Source organism: Ailuropoda melanoleuca, chromosome 8 (assembly GCF_002007445.2).
Source record: "Ailuropoda melanoleuca isolate Jingjing chromosome 8, ASM200744v2, whole genome shotgun sequence".
Classification (NCBI taxonomy): Eukaryota; Metazoa; Chordata; class Mammalia; order Carnivora; family Ursidae; genus Ailuropoda; species Ailuropoda melanoleuca.
The window spans coordinates 46,212,889-46,236,399 of NC_048225.1; the positions used below are offsets into that span (position 1 = coordinate 46,212,889).

The 23,511-nt window shown below is 41.4% G+C and overlaps 1 protein-coding gene across 20 annotated transcripts in view; it reads left to right on the plus strand.

The window, feature by feature from the left end:
* DLG2 (discs large MAGUK scaffold protein 2) overlaps positions 1–23,140 on the plus strand; it is a 1,964,683-nt gene extending 1,941,543 nt beyond the window's left edge. For all 20 annotated transcript variants that reach the window (XM_034666214.1, XM_034666215.1, XM_034666218.1 and 17 more), the window contains 6 exons: positions 4,958–5,008; positions 5,967–6,068; positions 8,676–8,848; positions 10,983–11,092; positions 16,395–16,486; positions 18,427–23,140. In XM_034666214.1, the coding sequence (XP_034522105.1) occupies positions 4,958–5,008; positions 5,967–6,068; positions 8,676–8,848; positions 10,983–11,092; positions 16,395–16,486; positions 18,427–18,533 (635 nt within the window). In that variant the 3' untranslated portion in view covers positions 18,534–23,140. The remainder of the gene's footprint in view (positions 1–4,957; positions 5,009–5,966; positions 6,069–8,675; positions 8,849–10,982; positions 11,093–16,394; positions 16,487–18,426) is intronic.
* The last annotated feature ends 371 nt before the right edge of the window (positions 23,141–23,511 follow it).

The window sequence follows — 23,511 nt, forward strand, 5'->3', positions numbered from 1 at the left end:
CAACAGAGGCTGCATTTTTCTGTTGAATTCCTGAGTTTTGCTGTAATTATGACAAACTTCTATGTTTTGTGAAAAGCGGTATAAACAAAGACTAAAAAGACACTTTCCCACTGATGCCAGGTGTTATTTTTTACGTTTAGAACCATTCCATGTCTACTCTGGGACACAATGCTTTAAAAAATGGTCAGTGGTTAGAAACAAAGTCCCAGACCACTATGTCTCATACATAGCTCTAGGGGCACAATTCACAGTGCATCCTGAAATTATGTGTTGTGACAAACTTAACTGAAAGTCTTACACTTTTCCTGAGATACACACACACACACACACACACACCATACACACTTACACAAACCTCAATTTCTAATAAACATCTCATACCTTTCCTGCACCATCTCAAGATTATGAACTAGAATTTTTCAAAGTCCAACTACATCGAGCACTAGCTAAAATGCAGTTAATTACAGTGCACATTGTATAATTATGCAAAATACCCCCTCAAAACTATCTTAATTATGGACTAATTCCAGAGTTCTGTCAACAAAGTAGTACGGTGCAGGCTTGTATTTGTGGTTGTTTTTGTATCTTAGCTTTCAGATGTCCTTGTATTAGGACACAGTAATAAACCGTATAGATATAATGGAGACTGCAAATCTCTGCAGCTAGACCTTCCTTCCTCAAAACTCACAAAGTTCTTTATATCATGATGGGTACTGGGGAACTGATGATTACCTTTCTGAGCTGTTGGTGTTCATCAGTTAAGTAAGAGTTTCAAAACCTGAACCTTGAAGGAACGATCTGAGTGGAATTGAGTACTGATAAGAGGAGACCCAAAACTTTTCCATTGGAATTTGTCAAAGTAATGTCCATATTCTTCTCCTTTCTCCACTGTCTTTAAGGATGGCCCTTGTATTTTCTCGAGTTCTCTAGCCTTTATAAAGCAATTTTTCATTATCTATTTTCTTACTTGGTTTCTGCGACAAAACTGAGGTATAGCTCATGTTAACACTCCATTTTACAGATAAGGAAGCTGAAGCTCCAAGAGGCTGCACAATATGGTGGCACTCTGACAGGTTAATCGAGATACTTTGCTGCTGAATTCCCTACATTGTCACTCTTCCAGACAGTTTGTAATGCCAGCCTCCTCATGTTTTATCCAGTCCTTTTCAACTATTCCGTACCACCTATCAAATCAATACAAGCAGAAATATTTATATAGCCTTAACTGTGCACTAAGCCTGGTTTTAAGAGTTGTATGTACATTAACTGATTTAATCTTCTGAACATCCTATGGAGACAGTGAAACACTAATTCACCATGTGACCTTGAACCTCAGGCCTCTCCTATGTAAATTGAGTAGATTGAGTGAGAGCGCAGATGGCAAGCAGATTTGAACTAAGATCCCAGCTCTGACCAGTGGGTAATAGCTGCCAGAAGAATTGTTTTGGAGAGTATGGAGGCCAGATTGAGGCCCAGTAGTAATGTAGGCAGTGATCAATCAGTGGTGCCCACCAACAGCATAGAATGGGAGACTGACACCACGTGCTACAGATTCACCATCTATGAACGCCATGATCTCCAAGCCCTTTCTTAGAGCTAACATTCTGTGCCTGTAAGAACCTAATTTCTTCTTAAGAATCACCCATCACCCAATGCAGGCACTGAACACTACATTTAGAACGTTAAATGTACTGCTCTGGGCTTCCCTTCCCTTCTCTCTCTTTTCTAGTTTCCAAAAATTACTAAAGAACACCAAGTTGCTTTTCTCTATCATCTGAACGTATGAGGGTCTTCCTCTAAATCCCCCCTGTTGTGACTTGCTTCCAGTTCAGACACAAAGGGTCTCACGGAGACTTTGGCAGAGGCTTCTGCTAACTCTCCCACAGCTGCAGCTGTCTGCACCCAGCACTGTGCTGCTCTCCCACTTCCAGCCATGCACTTGCCAAAACAAGACCAAGTAATAGTTTGTACCTTTTTGTCAGCTGTTATTTCTAAGTGCCAACACCTCCTGAGCAAAAAATAGAAAAACTACTAAGGATGACTCTTGTATGGAGATGACACAGCAGCATTAAAAAAAAAAAAAAAAAACCACCAAAAACAAAACAAAACAAAAAAACAGTAGGTGCTTACAGATGGAGCCCCTTCTGGCCTCCCAGTGACTTGGCCCTGGGTTCAGCTCCTATCTCTGCCACCCATTCTTTGTTCATTGGTAAGGTCTGCCCCTACATCCCAACCCCATCAGAAAATTCTCCATCTCTTGCCATCTGCTCAGCAAGGAGTCAAAAAAAAACGTGGTTTTAAATCTTGACTCCACTACTTCCCGACTGAGAAAACAAGCCCCATTAACACCTCTTAGCCTCAGCTCCTTCATCTGTAAAGTGGGGATCATCAGAGCACCTTCCTCAACAGAAATGACTATGAGAAACAGAAAGCAATGGATGTGAAAGCCCTTTACAGCCATACAGACATGAATTATCTTTCCTTCTTGCTGTGGCTTTTTTTCCCTCCTCCTCTTAGTCTCCTTCACTTTACCCATAGGGCATTTCATTCCCGAACATGAGAGTAAAAATTGGCTTAAGGTGCTGAGATCACAGCTATGATATAATCCCAACCACCACAGCTCGCCTGCGGGTCAGATACCCCTAACGCAGTACCTGTCACAGGGTCTTTAGAGAAGTGGGGTGGGCCTTGACATAAGGATGCTGCCACTGCGATCTGCCAGTCTTCCTGCTCTGAACAAGAACCAGTGCCTTTTCTAAGTTAGAAAGTAAACCCAAAAGCAATAGATAAACAAAAGAACTACAGAACTCTGCAACAAAGTTAACCAAAGCTATGTTGCTTTGTCCTAGTTTTCTGACTCACAAATGAAACATACTGTCACCAAATATCTTATTTAAGGTTTGCCTTTAGAATAGCCCATCAGAATGATTTGTAAGGACATTGGAAAAAGATTCCTATGGGAACATGACGTGATATATTTATTTAGAGAAAACCACACTTCCCAAAGTGAAAGCATACAGACAGAAACACAAAGGAAAACCTATCTTTGGCCTCATTACTCATCCCGTTTCCTACCACTAAAATCAGAATGCAAATTCATAGACATTTCTCTATGTTAAGCACTGGGGACACCATGGTAAAGGAAAGCCAGTCCTCGCCTTTATGGAGTCTCCAATCTAGTAGAGAGGCATAAGTGTCTCCTGATGTTTAAAACCTTTGTTATCCTGTGCTCAGGATTCTTAGTCGGTCCATACAGGTTTCCCTGTGAAGTTAGTCAAACACTACAGTACTAGTCGGCCATGTTTCTAGCCCTAAAGCTATACTTTGTCCCCAGCCATTTCCACACTTATGTTCTGAGTTCCTATGACCTCTACATATCTCAGGCTTTAGATAACTGTGGATCTTAGCAGTCAGTCACCTTCATTATTTTTTGGCCTAGACTCTGTAAATTTCAGCTGTTTAGTTTATTAAAAGGGAAATATATTTTCCCAAATTAAAAAAAAGCCAAAACCAATTGTGAATCCAACTCGTCACATACCAGACCCCTGCCCAGATGAAAGAAAAGTCCCTGAGCATTCTTGGAGCAGCCATGAGTAGATGTCACTGAGAAGGAACATCAAGACTCATTCTCCATGCCATGAGGAAGTAGCTTAGCCTAGCAGGGCCATTCTCAGAGTAAGCCTGTGTTAAGGGTGAGGAGCGATGTGACTTGGGCCTGGGGCCATTTCTCACACTTGAAAAAGTAAGACACTCTCACCCTACCGCATGCCAGCTACCTGGTCTCCGGGGAAGACATCTGTACTTCACAGCTTTATCCATACATTGCCTCATGTCCCCAAATTCGTTCTCATTATCAAAACTGTCTGTAATATTAACGCCTTTTATGAAATTAACTCACCTTTCCTGGTGCTGCCTGTTTAAGGAGGAGCACATTGGCAGATGGAATGGTTTCCAAGGGGGATGAGCAGAGAAAGCAACAAGTTGTGTTGACCTTTGGTTTCATGAAATACACCTCCTATAACACTGCTCTGTAGAACGGCATACAGGAAGTCCTTTCCAATACCCCTAAGCTATTTCCCTACCAAAACACAGTCAGTCCTGGACCTAATGCAAAGAAAGAGTAGATCCTCTGAGTTCACAGCTGAATCAGGCTAATCTTGTGCCCAGTTCATTAGCTGGGTAAAAGAGATGTTTGAAAAAGTAATTGCCTAAAACCAATTAACTTACCATGTTTATCTGTTGACTGGAGGCCCTCTGTGAATCAGAAGGCTTGTAGTAAATGTCATTGGAGGGGCTGACACTTTTACTGCATTGTCTTCCTCAGTTCTCTTTCCAAAGTTTGAAGGCCACATTTAGCAGCAATTCTGATCAGTGATTTAGGGTCCTCCTCAAATTTTTTATCTTCTTGAACTGACCCAGCATTTTCCTGATGAGTTAACATTAGATTAAAGTCTCCAGTGTCCTGTGGTATATGCTGATGAAGTTTTTGTGACATAAATGAACCAAGCAGACACTTGCTTTTGGACAATGTCTTGCTTTGGGGAATAAAATAGAAGATGAAATAAAAGGTCCAGAAATTCGGAATAATGTGGCAGCAAACTATTGGATGGACCCTCTCCTTGAACTGAATGGTTTCATTTTAAGTGTAAGTAATAGGGGCTCCACTTCTCAGTGTCAGACAGAAGGCAGTCTCATAGGTCACTGCCCTGCTGAATTGCAAGTAGCTAGCCTCTCGTCATGACTTACAGTTATAACCATCGAGAACCTGATACTATCATAGTGCTAAAGAGTTTTATGAGGATGGAGGGATTTTGGGAATGACTCAAGGAGAGCGAGCAAGAAAAATGAACCCTGAACTGTGTCTGTTTCCTGTGTTTCAGAGCAGGGCTTGTAGCTGGGATCTGTGGGATATGACTGGTTATTAGTTCACTGTAATTTTCCTTTCTTCTCTTCTCAGGAGGGCAAGAAGACTTCATTCTTTCTTATGAGCCTGTCACAAGGCAGGAAAGTAAGTTTCCCAGCATGCTCTGTTTCCTGATTTCCAGGCCATATCAGCTGACACCGTTAAGGACTAAGGAGGATAAACTCTGCTTTATACCCCACTGTCCCCAGACCAGACTCTGCTCTGTCTTTGGCACGAACAACTTACCTGCTAAGCGTGGGGAGGGTCAGCTCCCAGGAGAAAGGGGTAGCCCTCCAGATGAGTGGTCCTGAGTGGAAGGAACACCGGCAAATCACTAAAGAGCCCCACTCACAGGACAAAGGAATAAAATCTCCTGGGAGATGGATACCTCAGTATTGAGAAAGGTTTTCTAGCAGATGTGTCCTAAAATACAAACCATCCTCTGGGCTGCTCCATTTCTTTCTCTGGAAGGCATTTATACAGAGGCTAATGGCTATTGACAAGGATATTTCAGAGAAGATTTCAAGCATCGGAGGAAGAGTTGTACCAAATGGATTTTAGAGTTCCTTCTACCTTCATGTTACAGAGGAATTGGGAAAACCCTAGCAGAGAACAGGGAGCATTTTGATCTAAGGAAAAGAAATTATAAAAACCTAAGGTGCCATTATACTAACAATTACTTCTAAAAGTCATTATCTAAACAATGGCCAGATAGCTGCTTTGGAATCTTTTTTCTCTCACTCAATTGACTAAATTCAGCAGTTGTTTTAACATTGTGTAGGCATAACCTAAGAGTAAGCAAAACCCCTCCAAACGTTTCTTTACCTGACAGACACTGCAGTTGCTTTTCCCTACTGGTTAATTCCAGAAAGTAGGCACAACCAACATACCAAGGGTTAAACATCAATTTCTCCTGCTGGACTGTATGGGCAACTTACCCAATGAAGTAACACCCTCACTGGTTCTGTTTGGTAATTCCCCTTAAGACTCACCTAGGCAGAGCAGTTGTGCAGTCCTGTCCATGTCTTTCCCCTCATTTGCATCTTCCCTTCCCTCTCTGCAGTAAACTATACCCGGCCAGTGATTATCCTGGGCCCCATGAAGGATCGGATCAATGACGACTTGATATCTGAATTCCCGGACAAATTTGGCTCCTGTGTGCCTCGTAAGTATCCTTTCTCTTTTTGCTAGAAGAAAGGCTCCCCTCCTTTGAGATGATAAAGTGTAATTCTGTTCCTCAATGGTCTCTCCAGTGATTCAAAAACTATCGGTTACCTATTATCCAAACATTTTTTTAAAAATCTGAGCATCTTATTTAATTTTCTCTGCTTAACACTTTCATCAGTGCTGCTGTGTATTGTTTTCTATTTAGTGAGCATACTATTTTCTCCAAACTAACTGTGGTCCCCCAGAAGGCAGAGTGAATCCTTTCTTTGTAACTCATAGCCTTTAAAATAGCATAGAATTATTGATAGGCATCTCGATGTTCTTACAAATTGATTGAAATGCCACTGAAGCATCTTTTCCCATAGAATAAGAGAGATCAGAGACAAAGCCATGTACTAAAAATCATCTCAGATGACTTAGGGCCACATGTCAATCCCAAAACAAAACAGCCTTTTCCATGGGTGATGACAGTGCTGGGATTTGAGATGATGAAGACCAGAAGGTGTGTAAAACTTTCATCTATCCTCTAGGCCATCACAGATTTTAATCTGCTCTCTTGTCCTGATGGACGATCACCCAGTCTCCTGGTCCCACTGAGTGTAGCCCCATAAGAGTCTATCAGCTCTGCCTCCCATGCATACCACACCTTCCCATTCACCCCTTACTCCCATGGCATCGCATAAAAATGCATAGAGGCCTTCTGCTTCTGTTGTGTGTGTGTGTGTGTGTGTGTGTGTGTGTGTGTGGTGTGTGTGTGTTTAAACAGACCCCCCCCCCCGCTCCGAGGGAATTTCAATTGAGCTCTGAAATCTACCCCAACAAATACTTCTTTCTCACTGGACATTTTTGAAACTTTATGCTTTCAAGTGTCTCCTACATTCAGCACTGCAGATGTCACCCAGAATACCTAGGAATAGCAGGAGTCACATGTGTGCAAGTACAGAAACAGAGGGGAACTAGGGTGATTGCTGTAGCTCATGAAACAGTTCCCAGAAAGGACTCTGGAAAGAGATCCTGCCAAAGAACCTATCTTGAGAAAGACTCCAGACAGAAATGATCAAGTCAAACCCTACTCCATTCATAGCAGTCTCCAGTGCTTTCCTCCACTTTGGAAAGAAAAAAACCCAGACAGTCCTTAATTACCATTCCCATTTTCCCCTCCACCTTGAACTTTTTCTTTTGTTTTAATTAATAGCACTATTTTATGATACTCAATATATGTTCATTGTACAAAACCTGGAAAATGCTAAAAAGAAAGTTCAGCGAGAAAATAAAAAATATACAGACTTTCAGAGTATCCAGAGATAATATCATTGTTAATATTTTCCTAGATTTTCACCTATTCCTTCTTTTCCACATTTTCTCCTCTGATTGGGTACATAGAATTTTTTTGGCTTAACGTTATTTCAATTTTTATGTAAAATTTTAAATGATTATTATGTCATAATCATTCCTCGTTTATGGGTATTTTGGGTTGTCTCTCCTTTTCACTCTTATGAATTATAATAGAAGTATAATTTAATCATGTGATAATTATTATTTTTAATTTATAAATTAATATAATGAGCATCTTTAAGGATAAAACTTTATCTGAAGCTTTGATAATTTTTTAAGATAGATTCCTAGGAAAAGAGTATCGAGTGAAAGATTGGAAATATTTTAACATCTTTTATTTATACTGATAGGATTGCTTTCTCTTCTCTTCTTACTAAGAGCTTCAGTCATCTCTAACCATGGTTAGAGTTGATGACTTCTAGTCCCACCTTAGCTGTGAAGATCTCATTTCACATCTTTCAAATCCCCGAATATATTTTTACTGTTTGTCCTTTTTTTCCTCCTGTTTATGACACATTTTCTTGCTGTTTTGCTTGTCCCATATCTTTTATTGTGTACTGACATTGTGACAGTATGTTATTGAGAGCCTGGATTTGGTTATCTTTCTTTATAGAACATTATGTTTTTGTTCTGGCTGATAATAATTTACTGGCAAATCAGCTTCTTCAGTTCTGACTTGGTTTTATTCTTTGTGAAGGTGGGTCTAGATTAAAACTAGAGTAACCTTCTAAACTGTAGCCCTTCCACTCAGTCACTTAAGCATCTGACTCTTGAATGTTGGCTCACCTCATGATCTCAGGGTTGAGAGATCCAGCCCCACATTGGGCTCCTTGCTAGGCATGGAACCTGCCCCACCCCCTGCCTCCCTCTCTAAAAAAATATAAAATAAAATGTTAAATTGTAGCCTTTCCATGTTCTCAACCAAATACCCAGTTCTACTGCAGAGTCTCCTAGCACTAAATAACCTCTAGACCGTCCACTTGGAAATGGAGGTGGAGGGAAGGTAGAGTTCCCCTCGTGTGTTTCTCCAGTCTCAAGGTCACAGCCCTGGGCTGCCTGTCGTCTGATGCCTGGCAATGGCTGTTCCCTACACTTTGTCAAGTTTTGTAGTTGCTTACAGTGGAAGGCTAACGGGTACCTGTTACTATGTCATGGTCCTCCATATTACGTATTTTTGTATATCTGTGTTGAGGGTATGGTGGAGAGAAGAGGTGTATGGGCTGTCTATGAATATACATTACCTTAATTTTATTATTTTTGTTTTATAAAGATACCACGAGGCCGAAGCGTGAGTATGAGGTGGATGGCAGAGACTATCACTTTGTCATTTCCAGAGAGCAGATGGAGAAAGATATCCAAGAGCACAAGTTTATAGAAGCTGGCCAGTACAATGACAACTTATATGGAACCAGTGTGCAGTCTGTGAGATTCGTAGCAGAAAGGGTATGTTTACCAATCATCTTATACCTCCCCTCAAGAAGGTTCCTGGGTGGCAAACTGCATTTTTTGTCATTACTCTTTCCTGATTGCAGTTGTAAATTTTGATTAAATATTCCTTTTAAGACCTCTAAGCGGAGAATGACTTTAGAGCAAGGTCATTAATCTTTGTTCTAATCTCAATAAGGTATGCTGACCGACTTGTGGGGAGGTGGGGGTTATAAACCTAAAGGCACTTAACAGCTTGAAGTTTATGGAGATTCACTTTGTCCTTAACTCACTTATCTTTGGCCCCAGTAAACAACGTTGAATTTATTAAGGAAGCTTTATTGCTCTCGGTTGTTTAAATCAGGGTCCTCAATTCTTTTTGTTAGCAGGAGTTATATTTTATCTCCCTGAAGACTTTGTACCCACAAAATGGAGAGTAGATAGATGAAGAGGACTAGGGCCTAGACCAAAGCTGACAGAAATTCCAGCCTAGAGGAGGTGTGAACACTGCCATTCCCTTCCCATTGATAATTTCAAGGGCATGGAAGAGAAGAGAATGTTCAAGAGAGAACAGGATAGGAAGGCACTTGAGTGTGGCTTTAAGATCTGCCTATAGAAAGATCCTGATCTCCTGTCAATACAGAGGACCAATTTCATGGGAGAAAAGACAAGAGTTAAGAGCCAATCCTATTTGTTACATAATTAATATTTGTTGGGTTGATTTGATGTGATTTGACATAGCCTTTTGATGTACTGGTAAAAAATTAGAAAAAAACTTTTAATGTCTATCTGAGAATACAATAAGCTGCATCCCTTCCTCTCTCTCAAAAGTTAGGTTCTGTGAGCTGTGTCATGTTGTTTCTAATCAGTTTCCTGGATGATTTCATCTATTCTCCCCTTTGAACATGTAAATATAACATAATATAAGTTATGTTCTGGACACTGAATAATCAAACAGCATTTAGACATTTTGTTTAGCTGTGCATTTCACAGAGAGCAAACTTGGAAATTATTGCTTAAGTGATAGAGGGTTTGAACCATTTTAGTATGTTTCTCCTATAAGAGCTCAAGTATTCACTAGAGTCTCTTTGTTTTCACGTGGGCATTATAGATAGTTTTTAATTCCCTATTATTCATTTAGGACTGTTCTTATCTGTACAATATGCTTTTTCTCTTCTTTTCTAAAGTTCTTCTGGCCTCAGGGTAATGAGGCCATTTCTCCCCAGGAGTTAGAATATGATGTTTGCCAAATGTATCTACTTTTCCTGAAATACTTTACAAAGCAACTCCTTGCTCTGAGCACTCATTGCAGTGGAAGCCCAGTTAAATGAGGTGTGCTATATGTAATGGGGTTTTCATGTAACAAACAAATTTACATACACTGTGCCATACACTCTCTCAGCACTTGAGATGTAATATTGAAGGAAACTCTTTTTGTATCCATCCTCAGCTATGCGGGACTGAGCATATCCACAGCAGGATACATATAAGCACTCAACAAATATTTATGGAGTTGTTCCAAATGCACATGATTACCACTCCTCCAGATTTAATATTGGTCAGGATGAGACAATGAGCTGTTTATTTATTCCAACAGACAATTCTGTCAGTGTTCAAGACTTGGGTTTGAGTTCTTCTAGCACTGAGACTAAGCAAGTTACATATTATTTCTAAACCTTAGTCTTATCTTCCATAAAATGTGGCTGGTAATACCTACCTCATAGATTTGGGGATTTCTTGTTGACAATTATCTTCAGAGATAGTTTAGAGAGCTTCATGAGTGTGGACCCAATCACATTACATAAGGCTACGTATCTTCTTTGTGCAAAATGTCAGGTATTTGTTTAAGAAAATTAAGCTGAGGTAAGACATGTAAAATCTCTATCGCAGTGGCAGGCACTTAGTAAGGGAGTAATAAATACGAGTTATCAAAAGCATTCAGTGGTGACCCTGAATATCGACTTTTTTTTATGCTTTGAAATGATCCTTTTTCAACCTTTAGAAATTCAGTACCCTTTACTTTCCTCGAAAAACATACTTACATTTTTTTGTTTTGTTTTGTTTGTTTGTTTGTTTGTTTGTTTGTTTGTTTTGGTTGGATTATGATCACTCTTTCTGGACTAACTCCATATTTTTCTTCTCTTTCTACCAGGGCAAACACTGTATACTTGACGTGTCAGGAAATGCTATCAAGCGGTTACAAGTTGCCCAGCTCTATCCCATTGCCATCTTCATTAAGCCCAAATCTCTGGAACCTCTGATGTAAGTGGAGGACTCGGGAGGCTGTCCATGTGATATAGGAAAGTGCTGACAGCTCTCAGTCATAAGTGCTTAGAAGTCAAGTGCCGTTGTTGATTTTTTAAAGCATTTCCTTTTTGAAAAAATATGTGAAAGTGTTTTTGAACCACTAGAGACCTGATGTCAGTAATTCCCTAACATGTCTTCACTAATGTTTCTTGATTTTTATGTTCATTTCACAAGTTGTTTTGTATGTGTGTGTTTGTGGGTTTTGTTTTGTTTTGTTGTTATGAGGGTAGTTGGTTTGGTTTGGTTTTCAGATGATAGGAAGCAATCATCTTTGCTTGTCTCTTTCTTCTGAAAGCAGCTCCATTAGTAAATCTTTTTAAACAAGTGGGTTTTTGTAGACGGAGCGGATAATATTTTAGACTCTTTCCATTGACATCTCATTTATTTCTAGCATAGAATTCTTCTGTGCCTTAATGACAACCTCATGTATGTAGACCACTATCCTTGGTGACGTGGCAGTAACACATCTATAGCTTAAACCAACAGCTCCATACCAGTGCACGTTTATGAATAAGGCAAAAATGTAGGGCTCGGATTTTTTTGTGGTTCTTTTTATTTTTCAGAGGACTGGCAAAATAGCTTCCTTTAAAAATCACTAAATAAATTGGTCAAATATTCACAACCAACTATAAAGTAACATATTTTCAGGGGCAATTTGTTAGAAATTGTTGGCATTGCTTTCTAGACACCTCCCATACAAACATTAGGCTGCAGTAGCTGAAAAGCAGGGACTTGAAAATTGGTCAGGGTAGATTTGGTTTTGCCCTTTCCCTTCCCCTTTCCCTCCTTCTGATCAGTTATGTCACCGCAGGCAAATTGCTTGACCTCCCTGAGATTTAGTTCCTCTCCTTTAAACTAGGCACATTAATAATACCTACCTCACAGATAGTATAAAGGTTAAACATGATCATGAATACGAAGCTTCCCGTATGGTCTTTGGCATATAGTAATCACTCAATAAACAGCTACAATAAGTGTAAAAAATTTCAAGTTACTTCATTATAAAAAGAAGAAAACTATTTTATCATCACAAAGCACGTAAAGTACCTTTTTCCAAGAGGTCACAAGAGATAATGCTGTTGTGTCTATTGGCAAGAGCTTTGCTCAAACGTGCCTCCATTTGGGCCTCAAGATCTTAGAGCGTTTGACAGGGTTCAGAAGCGAGCCACAGAATACTGGAAAACAATGTACATGGAAAAACCAAAGAGAAGGAAATTACTTAATCCCGGAGATGAAATAGTTACTTGCAGACGGGATCAGCCTTGTTCCACGTCTTGTCTAGGAGTGAAAAAACAGAGCAAGCTTCAACAGCTTGAATTGCAGCCTAAGAGAATTAAGTTAAATACATAGTCAGCCTCTGGGGAAATTGCCAGAGAGGTGTCTTAAAAGCAGAACATGTTCCCATAAATAAAAGATGGACAAAGGTTCTTACCAGGATGAAAAAATAAAATCAGGAGGTCACTGACAGTACCTTCTGCCCTGAGAATTTAGATGTTAAATTATAATGTCAAGCAGCTTTGCTGAGAGTTGGCACATGGAAAAAATTATGTGTTGATGATAAAATACTGGTTCTTGATAGTATTATCCCTGAGAGCATGCTTGAAATCTCTCCTTATCTATGATACAATGTTGGGTAGTGCACAGAGTAAATTAAGCAACCACAAATTTCATTACGTAAAAGTGATTTATAATCTGTAAAGAGCCTCATAAATATTATTACCAATGCTAAGATGAAGAAGAAGAATAGAAAAATGGCCCTCACCTCCTGGGAACAGCATCTTAAAGACCTGTTTCAGAAATAGAAGAATAAGTTTTCACATCATAAATACTCAGGGGGATAAATGGCTTCCCAGGGAAGTGAGGCCTGAGGGAGACACAGCAGTTGTACATTTGCTTCAGTGTGATATTGGGAGACATCCCCATCTGGTGCTCAGTAGGAGAAGGTCTCCTTCCTTCCACAACTATGAGATGACTTATTTAGTTTTGCCTCAGGGCGCTGTCACAGCCACTTATCACCAAGGAAAATTAAACCTACCGATGGCTGGATTCCACAATGAGGACCGTGAATCTGACATAATTTGCTGCAGCCATATTCATGAGTCTCGAGGGCAATAATGGTGACATTCAAACTAATGGGATCTTATTATTAAATGCTGGGTGTTTACTTTCCAGTTCCCTCTTTTCCAAGGGTTTTACTTCAGGAGCAAAGCTGGTATGAATTGCCCATTCCCCGGGGAGGAGTGAATGCTAGGTCAACTGGAACAAAAGCATGGCAGCTGTCACATTTAGGCATTGATACATCATCACACACATTATTTCTCAAGTGCATCATCCACATCAAACCACAGAGCTTATTAGCACATACATAGCTGACTCTTCAGAGGAGCATAAAGTCAAGGCTGTGGATAAAAGGGATATTCTTTTTATAGTGTGCCACCACACGACCTCTGTTCCTCACCCCCATCCCATGGCAGTGGGAAGCTTCCCCCTGTCTCTTGACCTTGCCAACCCCAATCTGCTTTTACCTTCTTGCTCCCACGGTGGCCCATGTTTTCTTCTGTCTTCAGTTGTATCATAATCTTGTCGATTTGTCTAGTCCTCCATTCATTCATTCATTCAGTCATTCAACAGTAATTCTTGAACCAGGCTCCATGACACATGCTGATGAACAAACCCCGGTCTCTGCCTTCAGTGAACTCACAGATTTGGCAAGGAGACAAAGGACATAATAGATGAGATGTTAGAGCATAAAAATGGAAATTCAGTGATGGCTACAGTAAGAGCAAAGGGAATTGAGAGAACACAGGCTAGCCTGAGCCAGGAAAGTCAAAGAAGATTTCCTGACATCTGGAACAAAACCCTGTCTTTCTTTGAAGGATATCCCTGGGTTTAGCCCAGCATCTTCTGGATCCAAGGGTGACATCCACTCACAGCTTCTAGGACTAGTGCTATTTAGGGGGAGAATCATGGAGACTATCCCTCAGGACAAGATGAGTTTATCTCAACATCAAGAGTTCAGGAAATTCCTTTTTTTTTTTTTTCTGTTGCAGCCATCAGATCATGTCGAGAATCATATTAATGCCTGACTTCAATTTTTTAATTTTTTTCCAAAAAAGCCCCTTGGGGAAGTCTTGGTGTAATGGAAATTCTGTTTGACTAATAGTTGGTTTTAAAAGAACCCCAGGGGCGCCTGGGTGGCACAGCGGTTAAGCGTCTGCCTTCGGCTCAGGGCGTGATCCCGGCGTTATGGGATCGAGCCCCACATCAGGCTCTTCTGCTATGAGCCTGCTTCTTCCTCTCCCACTCCCCCTGCTTGTGTTCCCTCTCTCACTGGCTGTCTCTATCTCTGTCAAATAAATAAATTTAAAAAAAATCTTTAAAAAAAATAAATAAATAAATAAATAAATAAAAAATAAAAGAACCCCAAACTTTGAGTTCTGATATCAGATTTACTCTTTTACCTTCTCAAGTCCCTTTACTACTTCAGGCTGCAGTGACATGCTATAAGGCCACATGTCCCAGACCCCAGTCTCTGGCTTCCTCAGGGCAGGCAAAAGCAGCAATGCTTTCAATATTCTGCGTGCCCCTGTGATGCATCCCAGTGGGCCAACCAAAATTCCTCTGCCCTTGGCTAGACTTTTATCAGCCCAGTGCAGCCACACTGCTATTCATATGATGATTAGAGGCAAGGGTTGTCAATCTTTGGTTAATAAAATGTCTTTGATTAAGCAAAAATGAGAAGACAATATAATTTTTATTTAAGAAGTACAGTTTGTTTGGTAGGCAAAAATTTTACCACCTAGAGGACATGGGAAGATGAAACTGCCCCTGGTTAGGAATCAGTAGATTGGATTATTTTCCATTTCCTTCCCACTCAGTGTGTCCTTGAGGTTGGATTTAAATCATCTTACAATGATTAAGCAGCACTTACATACACCAAGAGTTGACAGACTAACAGAAGGAAAGGGACAGAGGCATAATTCCTTTATAGCCCATTCTCCTATAAGAACAACAAAACCAAGTCAACATCGGAGACTCTTACCAAGATCCTCTATCCTTATTTGCTATGGAGGTTAATTGCTTATAATCTGTTTGAAAATATTTTGGTCCCAGCATGTTCGATTGTTACATTCTCCCTCTGTGCATTTATTCCCTCCTCCCTCAGCCAATCCTTCTAATACCATTTGATTATAAAAGCAGATGAAGTTCAGGGTGCCTGGGTGGCTCCATTGGTTAAGCATCCAACTCTTGGTTTCCACTTAGGTCGTGATCTCAGGGTCCTGGGATCGCTCTGCACTCAGTAGGGAGTCTGCCGCCCCTCCACCTGCTCGTGCGATTTCTCGCTCTCAGATAAATAAGTAAATCTTTAAAACACACACACACACACACAGCAGATGAAGTTCAGGGCTCTTGTTGCTGCAGACATGCCTCACTCTTTGCAGAAGTTGAGCAGGGAGAGCCGCAGAATGCCCCTTCAGCCTGAAAGATGCACATGCCTAAGGGGCCTGTCACATTTTCCATAATTTTCAGGAAGAACTTTCTGTTTCTCCACTCCACATATTTCCTACTACACACTAAAGATGAACAGCAGCCCATGGGGAGGATGGGGAGTGGAGAACTCAAAGGTTTCTAGGAGGGCAGGACCTACCAACAGTCAAGTCTAGTTCTCTCAGATGTAATGAGGTACAAAATGTGATGATGTCCCCTCCCTTCTCTCTATCTCTTCTCCCCACCTCTAACCACCCCTAGAAGATTTCATTTGAATCTACGTCCCACGTTTAAGAGAGGTCAGGATAGTCTAAGACAAAGTCCAAGGAAGAGTAACCAGGAAGGTTAGGATTTGGGAATCACGTCCAATGAAAGAAAAGATGAAGGAAGTAGGACAGTTTATTCTGAATGCATAGTAGCCTCAAGGGATATATGAGCACTTGATTTGAAGACCCCAGTGCCTGTCATGGAGGAAAGAGGTTTAGTCTTCCTCTGTGTGACTGCAAAAGACGGAACAGGGACCGGTGACTGGAAGTCATAACGAGACCGATTCTGCATCAATCCAGTGTGGAACCAAGAGACTGCCCTCTGGAAGGGGGTCCTTGTTGCTGAAACTATTCCAGCAAAGAAAAGTCCCAAAGAAGGACTAGGAAGCCACTATTAAGATTACACTGTGCTTCCTGCAGGATTCGTTTTCGCCATACATTTTAATTTTTCAGGATTTGGCACATTCCCTGTGTGTTCTAATACCAAACCCTCATTTTCCCAGGGAGATGAATAAGCGTCTAACAGAGGAGCAAGCCAAGAAAACCTATGATCGTGCAATTAAGCTAGAACAAGAATTTGGAGAATATTTTACAGGTAAGTTCATTTACCCTTGTACTGCGGAGAAAGGATCAACTGTCTGACATTTAGCATTAGGGAGGGCTCTGGGCCTGGTATAGCTGGACCCTAAAACCTTCCCACTGAGAAACCCTAACTTCCCTCTGCTTTACCTATCTGATCGAGAACTCTGGGTTCTGTCTTCTCTGGACTCGGCCGCAGCCAGCTCTAGGTTCCCACCGGCCCTGTGCAAAAGCATGAGCCACAGGTGGTACTGAGCTACCTCCTGCTATTAAGATTTCAGGTAGGGCACCCGTGTGGCTCAGTCGGTTAAGCGTCCAACTCTTGATTTGGGCTCAGGTCAAATCTCAGGGTCCTGGGATCAGGCTCTGCGCTGGGCATGGAGCCTGTTTGGAAATCTCTCTGCCCCACCCCCCTCTCTCCCTCTCTTAAAAAAAAAAACAAAAGAAGAAAGAAGATTTTAGGCATTAATTACCTCCGTGATATCATCAGAAAACTTGAAAAAGAAACCATTAGGGTTCAATTAGGGAACAGCCAGAGCGTTGCCTCGTGAGAAGCAGTCTCAGGGCTCCATTCTCTGCTTCAGTGACAGGCAGGTCTGCGCCCCTTAGCAGCGATTGAACAAGATGCTGACACACTTCCCTGTGTTTCCATTGGTTCCATCTGAAGTCCCAGGGCAAAACTTTGCTTTTCTTTTTAAATATTTCCTTGGAAACATGAAGTATGGGGAATAGAGGAAGATTTTCTTGCCCCAGGTATACCGGGTTCTCTATTCTTACCCACGTTCATGAAACACTGATCAAATGCAGAGTAATCAAACTGGGTGGACATTGCCTTACACTGGTGGTTTAACAGCAAGAAATTTCCTCCTGAATTTCCTTATGAGAAGTTAGATGCTTTACCATTTGTCTTACTCAGAATACGAAAATGCCAGTGGCTTAGCAGTTTGCAGGTATGTTGAGTTGGGTAATCTTAAGTAAAATTTTGATCCATAATAAAGGTATGAGTCATGTTTTATCCTAAAAGAACATCCAGGTATAAACATCAAATCACAGTTATGCACATTTTGTCTGGTGCTTCACACTCAGAAGTAAAATACAGTAATCAGTACATTCTCAGGGTTGTTTACAAAGATCTAAACTATGTTTTAGTAGCAATTCATTGTTAATCCCTCATGTCCTGTAGATGGTACTGACCTGTTTTGGAGATCTCTCTGTAAACTAACTTTAGTTCAGAGGAGATTATGAAATATACTTAAATCTGCTTCAGGTGACTTGGTGTTCTAGGTAATTCACAGGGTAGCTGTTTGTTTATATTTCCTCTTATTTATGTTTCTTATAAGTAGCTGCCATAAGGCATTCTCAATGAGAGCAGTCCTGTTGTGGCAAAATATCAATTTAGCAGATTACTTGGAGAGTGAGTGGGGTTTCCTATTAAGGGTTTGGGGGTTGGAGTGGTTAACTCAAGTTGCCTCCACAACCTTATTATTTCCTCTATGTTGGAAATGTCTAAATTTCTGCACGTGCCAAGGTAAATACAGTATATAGAATAAAAGGCCAGCGTTCTTTGCTAAGCAGGGAGATCTTGATCTGAAAATTGATCAGTGCCTAGCCCGGTGCCTGGCCCAGAGTAGGCACCCATAAAATTTAAATATATAAATGATTCATTGTCCAGAACCACAGACAGACATGTAGAAGGTAGAAAGACTGGGGTGCATTTCCAGGACTGGGGTGTCCGATCCAGGACAGGCATTGAAAGCATTTTTTTCCCCTCTTAATCACTGATGTGACCTTGCTTAAGTAAATTTCCCACTTTTTCTTTCTTACTAATGAAAAGTAATATGAAGCTTCCAGATGAGTTCATCTGTCACTGGTTTGAGCTTCTGCTGTGTGATTGATGACTGTTCTTCACCAAGCAGGGAATGATTCCTAACTCTGTCGTGTTTGCTCTTGTTCTAGCTATCGTCCAAGGAGACACCTTAGAAGATATATATAATCAATGCAAGCTTGTTATTGAAGAGCAATCTGGGCCTTTCATCTGGATTCCCTCAAAGGAAAAGTTATAAATTAGCTACTGCACCTCCGACAATGACAGAAGAGCATTTAGAAGAACAAAATATATATAATATACTACTTGGAGGCTTTTATGTTTTTGTTGCATTTATGTTTTTGCAGTCAATGTGAATTCTTATGAATGTACAACACAAACTGTGTGAAGCCATGAAGGAAACGGAGGGGCCACAGGGTGGGACAGAAAAGACATTGCAGTATGCAGGAAGGCTTTGGTTTGCTCAAAGTGCCAGGTGTAGGGATGAACCTCTGACAGGCTTTCTGCCCAAAAGTTGGGCAGCCTCCTCACCCCAGCAGATGTCCAGAGCTGATTTAGCTGCTGAGCTCTCTGTGTCTTGCTTTAAAGAAAAGTTGCCAGCACTTGAACTTCACCAACCTTCCCATTACCCACATCTGTAATTGGTACACTTCGAATTTTATAACTATGCACACTCTTTGATTTCTTAACGAGCAAAAGAAAGAAGGAAAAAGGAAAAGAGTCCTTTTGGAGACGGCATAATATCAGGGAAGGATAAGTGTGTAGTTTCTTTGACTGGCATCTACAAAGACGAGCATTTCATAAAATTCACAAGTGTATGGAGGACTGACCTCACTGAGAGGAGGGGATTCCACCTGAGGTTAGCTTTATGATTGTTTATTGTCTATTTTGCCATTTATAAACTGAAAGAAGGCACTAAAGATGAGAATAATTTATACAATAAAAATATATTAAATGTATAGAAACAAATTTCTATAGGTTAAAAAAGTTTTGTGAAATATTTTGTAAAGACTAATTGAAAGACTAAATGTATGCACTATCAGCAGATGATCAAATTCAAGAACTGAAAGTCGCACTCTCCCTTTTGTTGCCAATGATCCATTAAGAGCATCTGAGTTCTTTCCAAAGTCTGACAAAGACTTCTCCCTCACTTACCTCCCATGATCTCCCTTCCATATTAGTGACACACTCTCATGGAGCACATCCCTTAATGAGTTGCCCTCGTGGGTATTTTTGGAAGACATTTGGTTTATGCATTTTTAAGCTGATGGCTTTCAGAGTCAGACTCATGCAAATGATCTAAAGGGAAGTTTTTGCTTTTATCTTATTAAACAACCTGGGCCTGCCATGCAAATAGTTGAATAACTTTGTTCCTAGTTACTTACATGCAGTTCTCAAAGGATCATTTAGTATTTTGGCCAACCATGAGTAATTAGGACTTTGCATTTTTTTTTTTTTTTTTGTCTGCTTCACAAGTAACTGAGGGCTTTATAACAGCCAGAGATGGTATCGAGCCATGGAGAGATCTGTCCCAAGAAGCACTATTTCTTTGAGGAAGAGAGAAGTACCTGGTTGGGGGGTGAGAGGTGCAGACTTTTGTTTCCATGTACAGGGCAAAGAGAACCACAAGGAAAGACAATTAACAACTTTGAGCTCAACCAATTGAACTGCCTTTCTTGGGGGCTGCACCTGGACCAAGTTTATTTTTTAGCAATTATAATAATGACGATTTAAAAAAAAAAAAAACCTCCTGAAGCCTATATCCCACTTTAGAGCTGATGATGACATCAGCGTTGCTTGTGCCCACGGTGTTTAGAGAGAGACTTTTTGGTGATCTCAATAACCACTCAACTCTGGGTTCTATGCATGCCCAGACTAAGCCCCATCGCCTTATTTCTGGGGTACATCCAGACCTGGCAGGGATTCTGCCACACTGTGCAGCAAACCAGCATGCAGGCTGGGATGGGAGAGCGAGAGATAGAGCCATCAGCAGTGATGGGGCTTCTTCACAGTAAGAACATCAGAGCTCAGAATGAGGGTCTCTTTCCAAAACCAAGTGTTGTTCATCTTACACCAACTACCACTGTCTGCCTCGCTGCAGTCACCAAAACAAACACAGAAATGCAAAATTATGCATCTACCTATAGTCTTGAGGCTGCCTTTGCCAATGGAAGGGCTAGCAATGCATTTTCCCTCTGATGAAAGTCAAATTTGGGGGACTTCCTTAGAGTGCTCAAAATGTTTAAAGATATGTCCGTGGCTGCAATTCGCCAGTTTCAGGTCAGGGCCTACTTTCATCAATATTGCTGCCAGAAGTTTCCTGCCACCAGAATGCCATTCCTGATCCCAGCTCTATTTTTAGGCCACCATAATAACTTCTTTGGTTTCTCAACTGAGCATGCAACCATTTATTTAAAGGACTGTCATTAATGAGTAGATGTTTCCGCGGGTCGTGTGATGTGCTTTCCATTTAATATTAAGTATTGCTGTGGCTGAGTACAATCAAATTGAACCACCAACCCTTGGTTTTGTAGTAATATAATTATTTATTTTCCTAGTGTAGATGCTTCCAGATTAGAATTGGCATTTGCACTGATTTTTTTATGTAGATTTATATAAATATATATATACATATATATTTGCTTGAAGAATCACCAAGCTAATTGGTGAGAGGGTCTTTTCCTATAGAATTTACACCTCCATTTGTTGTGTTGTCTTGCGCTTCCCAATGTTGAGGTCTCTATGGCTCCAATGAACTGGTGTATTTTTGCAGCAAATCTGATGATTGTATGGATATGGCAGGAAAGTTACCCAGATTACATCTGGTGCAAATGCACTTGGAGCCTGGGGCCAGACTGGTGCTAACACTGCAAACTTTGTCCGGAGCTCTCTCCAATCTGAAGGCTTGCTGGGGGCGCAATGTCACCTTCACATGCTGGGCCCTTTCGGAAAAGTGCCAGATCGTGTCACTGGTGCTATTTTTCATGCTCTGGTACAATGTGTAGCACCACGGGGGTCTCAGCTTTACCAAAATCAAAATCGCATTTGTCAGCTAATTGCAGGGGCATTTGTTTTTTGCTCTCCTCCCACAGGATCTGTTGGCCATTTCTTTGCCAGCCTCTCCCCGCCCCCACCCCCCAGCCTCAAGTTCTTGGCTTGGCTCCATCTGCTCAGTGAGCCCATCTTTAAGAAGCCGCACTCAGGTGCCTGTGAGCTGTCTTAGATCCTACTGCCAGCCCTTCCAGACACTGAGCCAGGGAAAAGCTTTCCCCTCCTGTGGCTCTCACCTCTGGTTTTCCCTCATTCTTTTCCTCTACTCTCCCCCTTCCATTTCTATCTCATTCCATCTCTCTCTTTGTGCACCTCTCCTTTTCTCCTACTGGCCTGTCTTCCCCGAGCGAACGTTGCCTTCCTTCTGCAGTCTCTCATTACTCCCTCCCCTTCACTCTCCTATCTTCTCGTTCCCCTTTCCTCTCCTTTCCTGTCCTTTCTCTCCTCCTCACACCTCTGAGCATCTCCTCTCCATACCCCATTCCGTAATTTTTCTGTCCTATAAGGGCTCATGGCTGATTCGGACAGCAAGTCCATATACTGGACCGATGACACAATTTCTGTGGGTCACCGTTTCACTTAGCCCAGAAAGCAAAGCTGAGCGTGAGGCCCTGGCCTGGAGCCTGCTCCAGCACGCCTCACTGAGCCAGCCTGCACCGCTGCCCTGGCAGCGACGACGCACGCGCTCTGGGCCCCGCGGCACCTGGGTGCCTCTCTGCCTGAAGGCTGGTCCAAAGTGAGCCCATTCCCAGCACCATCCTGTGGCTCTGAGGACACTCCCTCTCTATAAAGGCAGACTCTGGCCCCAAAATCATTCTGACAGCAAACCTCTTTCTTCTCATTGAAGCCATGCCATCGCCTTGTTTTGGAGAGAGACATTTTTTCCCACTCATAAGCTCCCCCCCATTTTCATGTGAAGCCCCCTCTGCTTTTCAGCTGGTGATTGCTCTGGTGAGATTGAATGGACTCGCTGGTGAAATAACATCTCTTTTTTTCCTGTCTTGGTCCTGCCTAAATTCCTACAAAAGTATTAAAGTCAAGGACTCAGGCTAGTTCCTAAGCTTATCATGATAATCTGTCACTCCCAGGGGAAAGAGGGGACATTTCTCTGAAAGCATGTGGAGTGACATGCTGGCAACTGATTGGCCAGAGATCTCCCTCCAGAATTCTGTGGAATATGCATTTTACTTCTGTGTATGTATGGTCTGTGTGGTATGTATATCATGGATACACGTACTACATTGGGTATGAATGAATGTGGATGGACACCCACACACACACTCCAGTCTGTAAATATCCTTCCTCACTGAAGACTGTGCTCTGGAAATCATTTCTTGTACAGCTGTGCAGTTTCTTGTAGCAGCTGAGGACAAGCTAAGATGGGTGGATGATTTAGACAAAGATCACCTACAAGGCGGAATACAGAATCTCCCTAGCAACTCATGAGGACAGACAACCAAATGGCAAGGTTGACTCCCAATGGGATGGCAAACTTTTCTTCTCTCCTTTCTGAATTTGTATTTCCTAAGTGTGTCTTAAATTCTGAGTGCACTAGGCTGTACCTGTTAGATCCTTTCAATATGACAGTTTTGTGCTTCTCTCTGACAGGATGTTTCTCCATCGAGCTGTAGTGCAGGGTGGGCGGGAGGGGGGAAATTCTCCTTGCCTGGGCTGGAGTTTACAGAGACACTGCGCAGCTTACACTCCTGTTAAGTGTAAATATTCGACACTTCCATTCCATTTGTGTAAAAAATAAAGCACACACAATTATAAAATCGAGATGTATATTTCATACTCAGTGTGTCTGTGCATATTTATTGCGTTTCTGGATGTCAGCGGTGGCCCTGTTGTAAAAATGCCTGCTAGAGTGTTTATAAACATGTCATGGTTTTGTTATGAGATATAAATATTAAAACATTTTATACTTTATAGCAAATTATTTTCTCCCAAAGCATAATTTGTCTTGCTTCATAAAGAATAGAATCATCCATTTCTATTTTTATCAAATGTATCTGATTTCAGAGCTGAAGTGTAGTTAGAGGAGATTTCCTCTGAGAAGCCCAGGCAGTGCTGAGAGGAGCCCAGAGTAGTGCTATCACATATTTTTAACTATTTGGTTACTATCTTGCCTGCTTTTCATCAGGATTTGGCCAAGAGTGAACAAT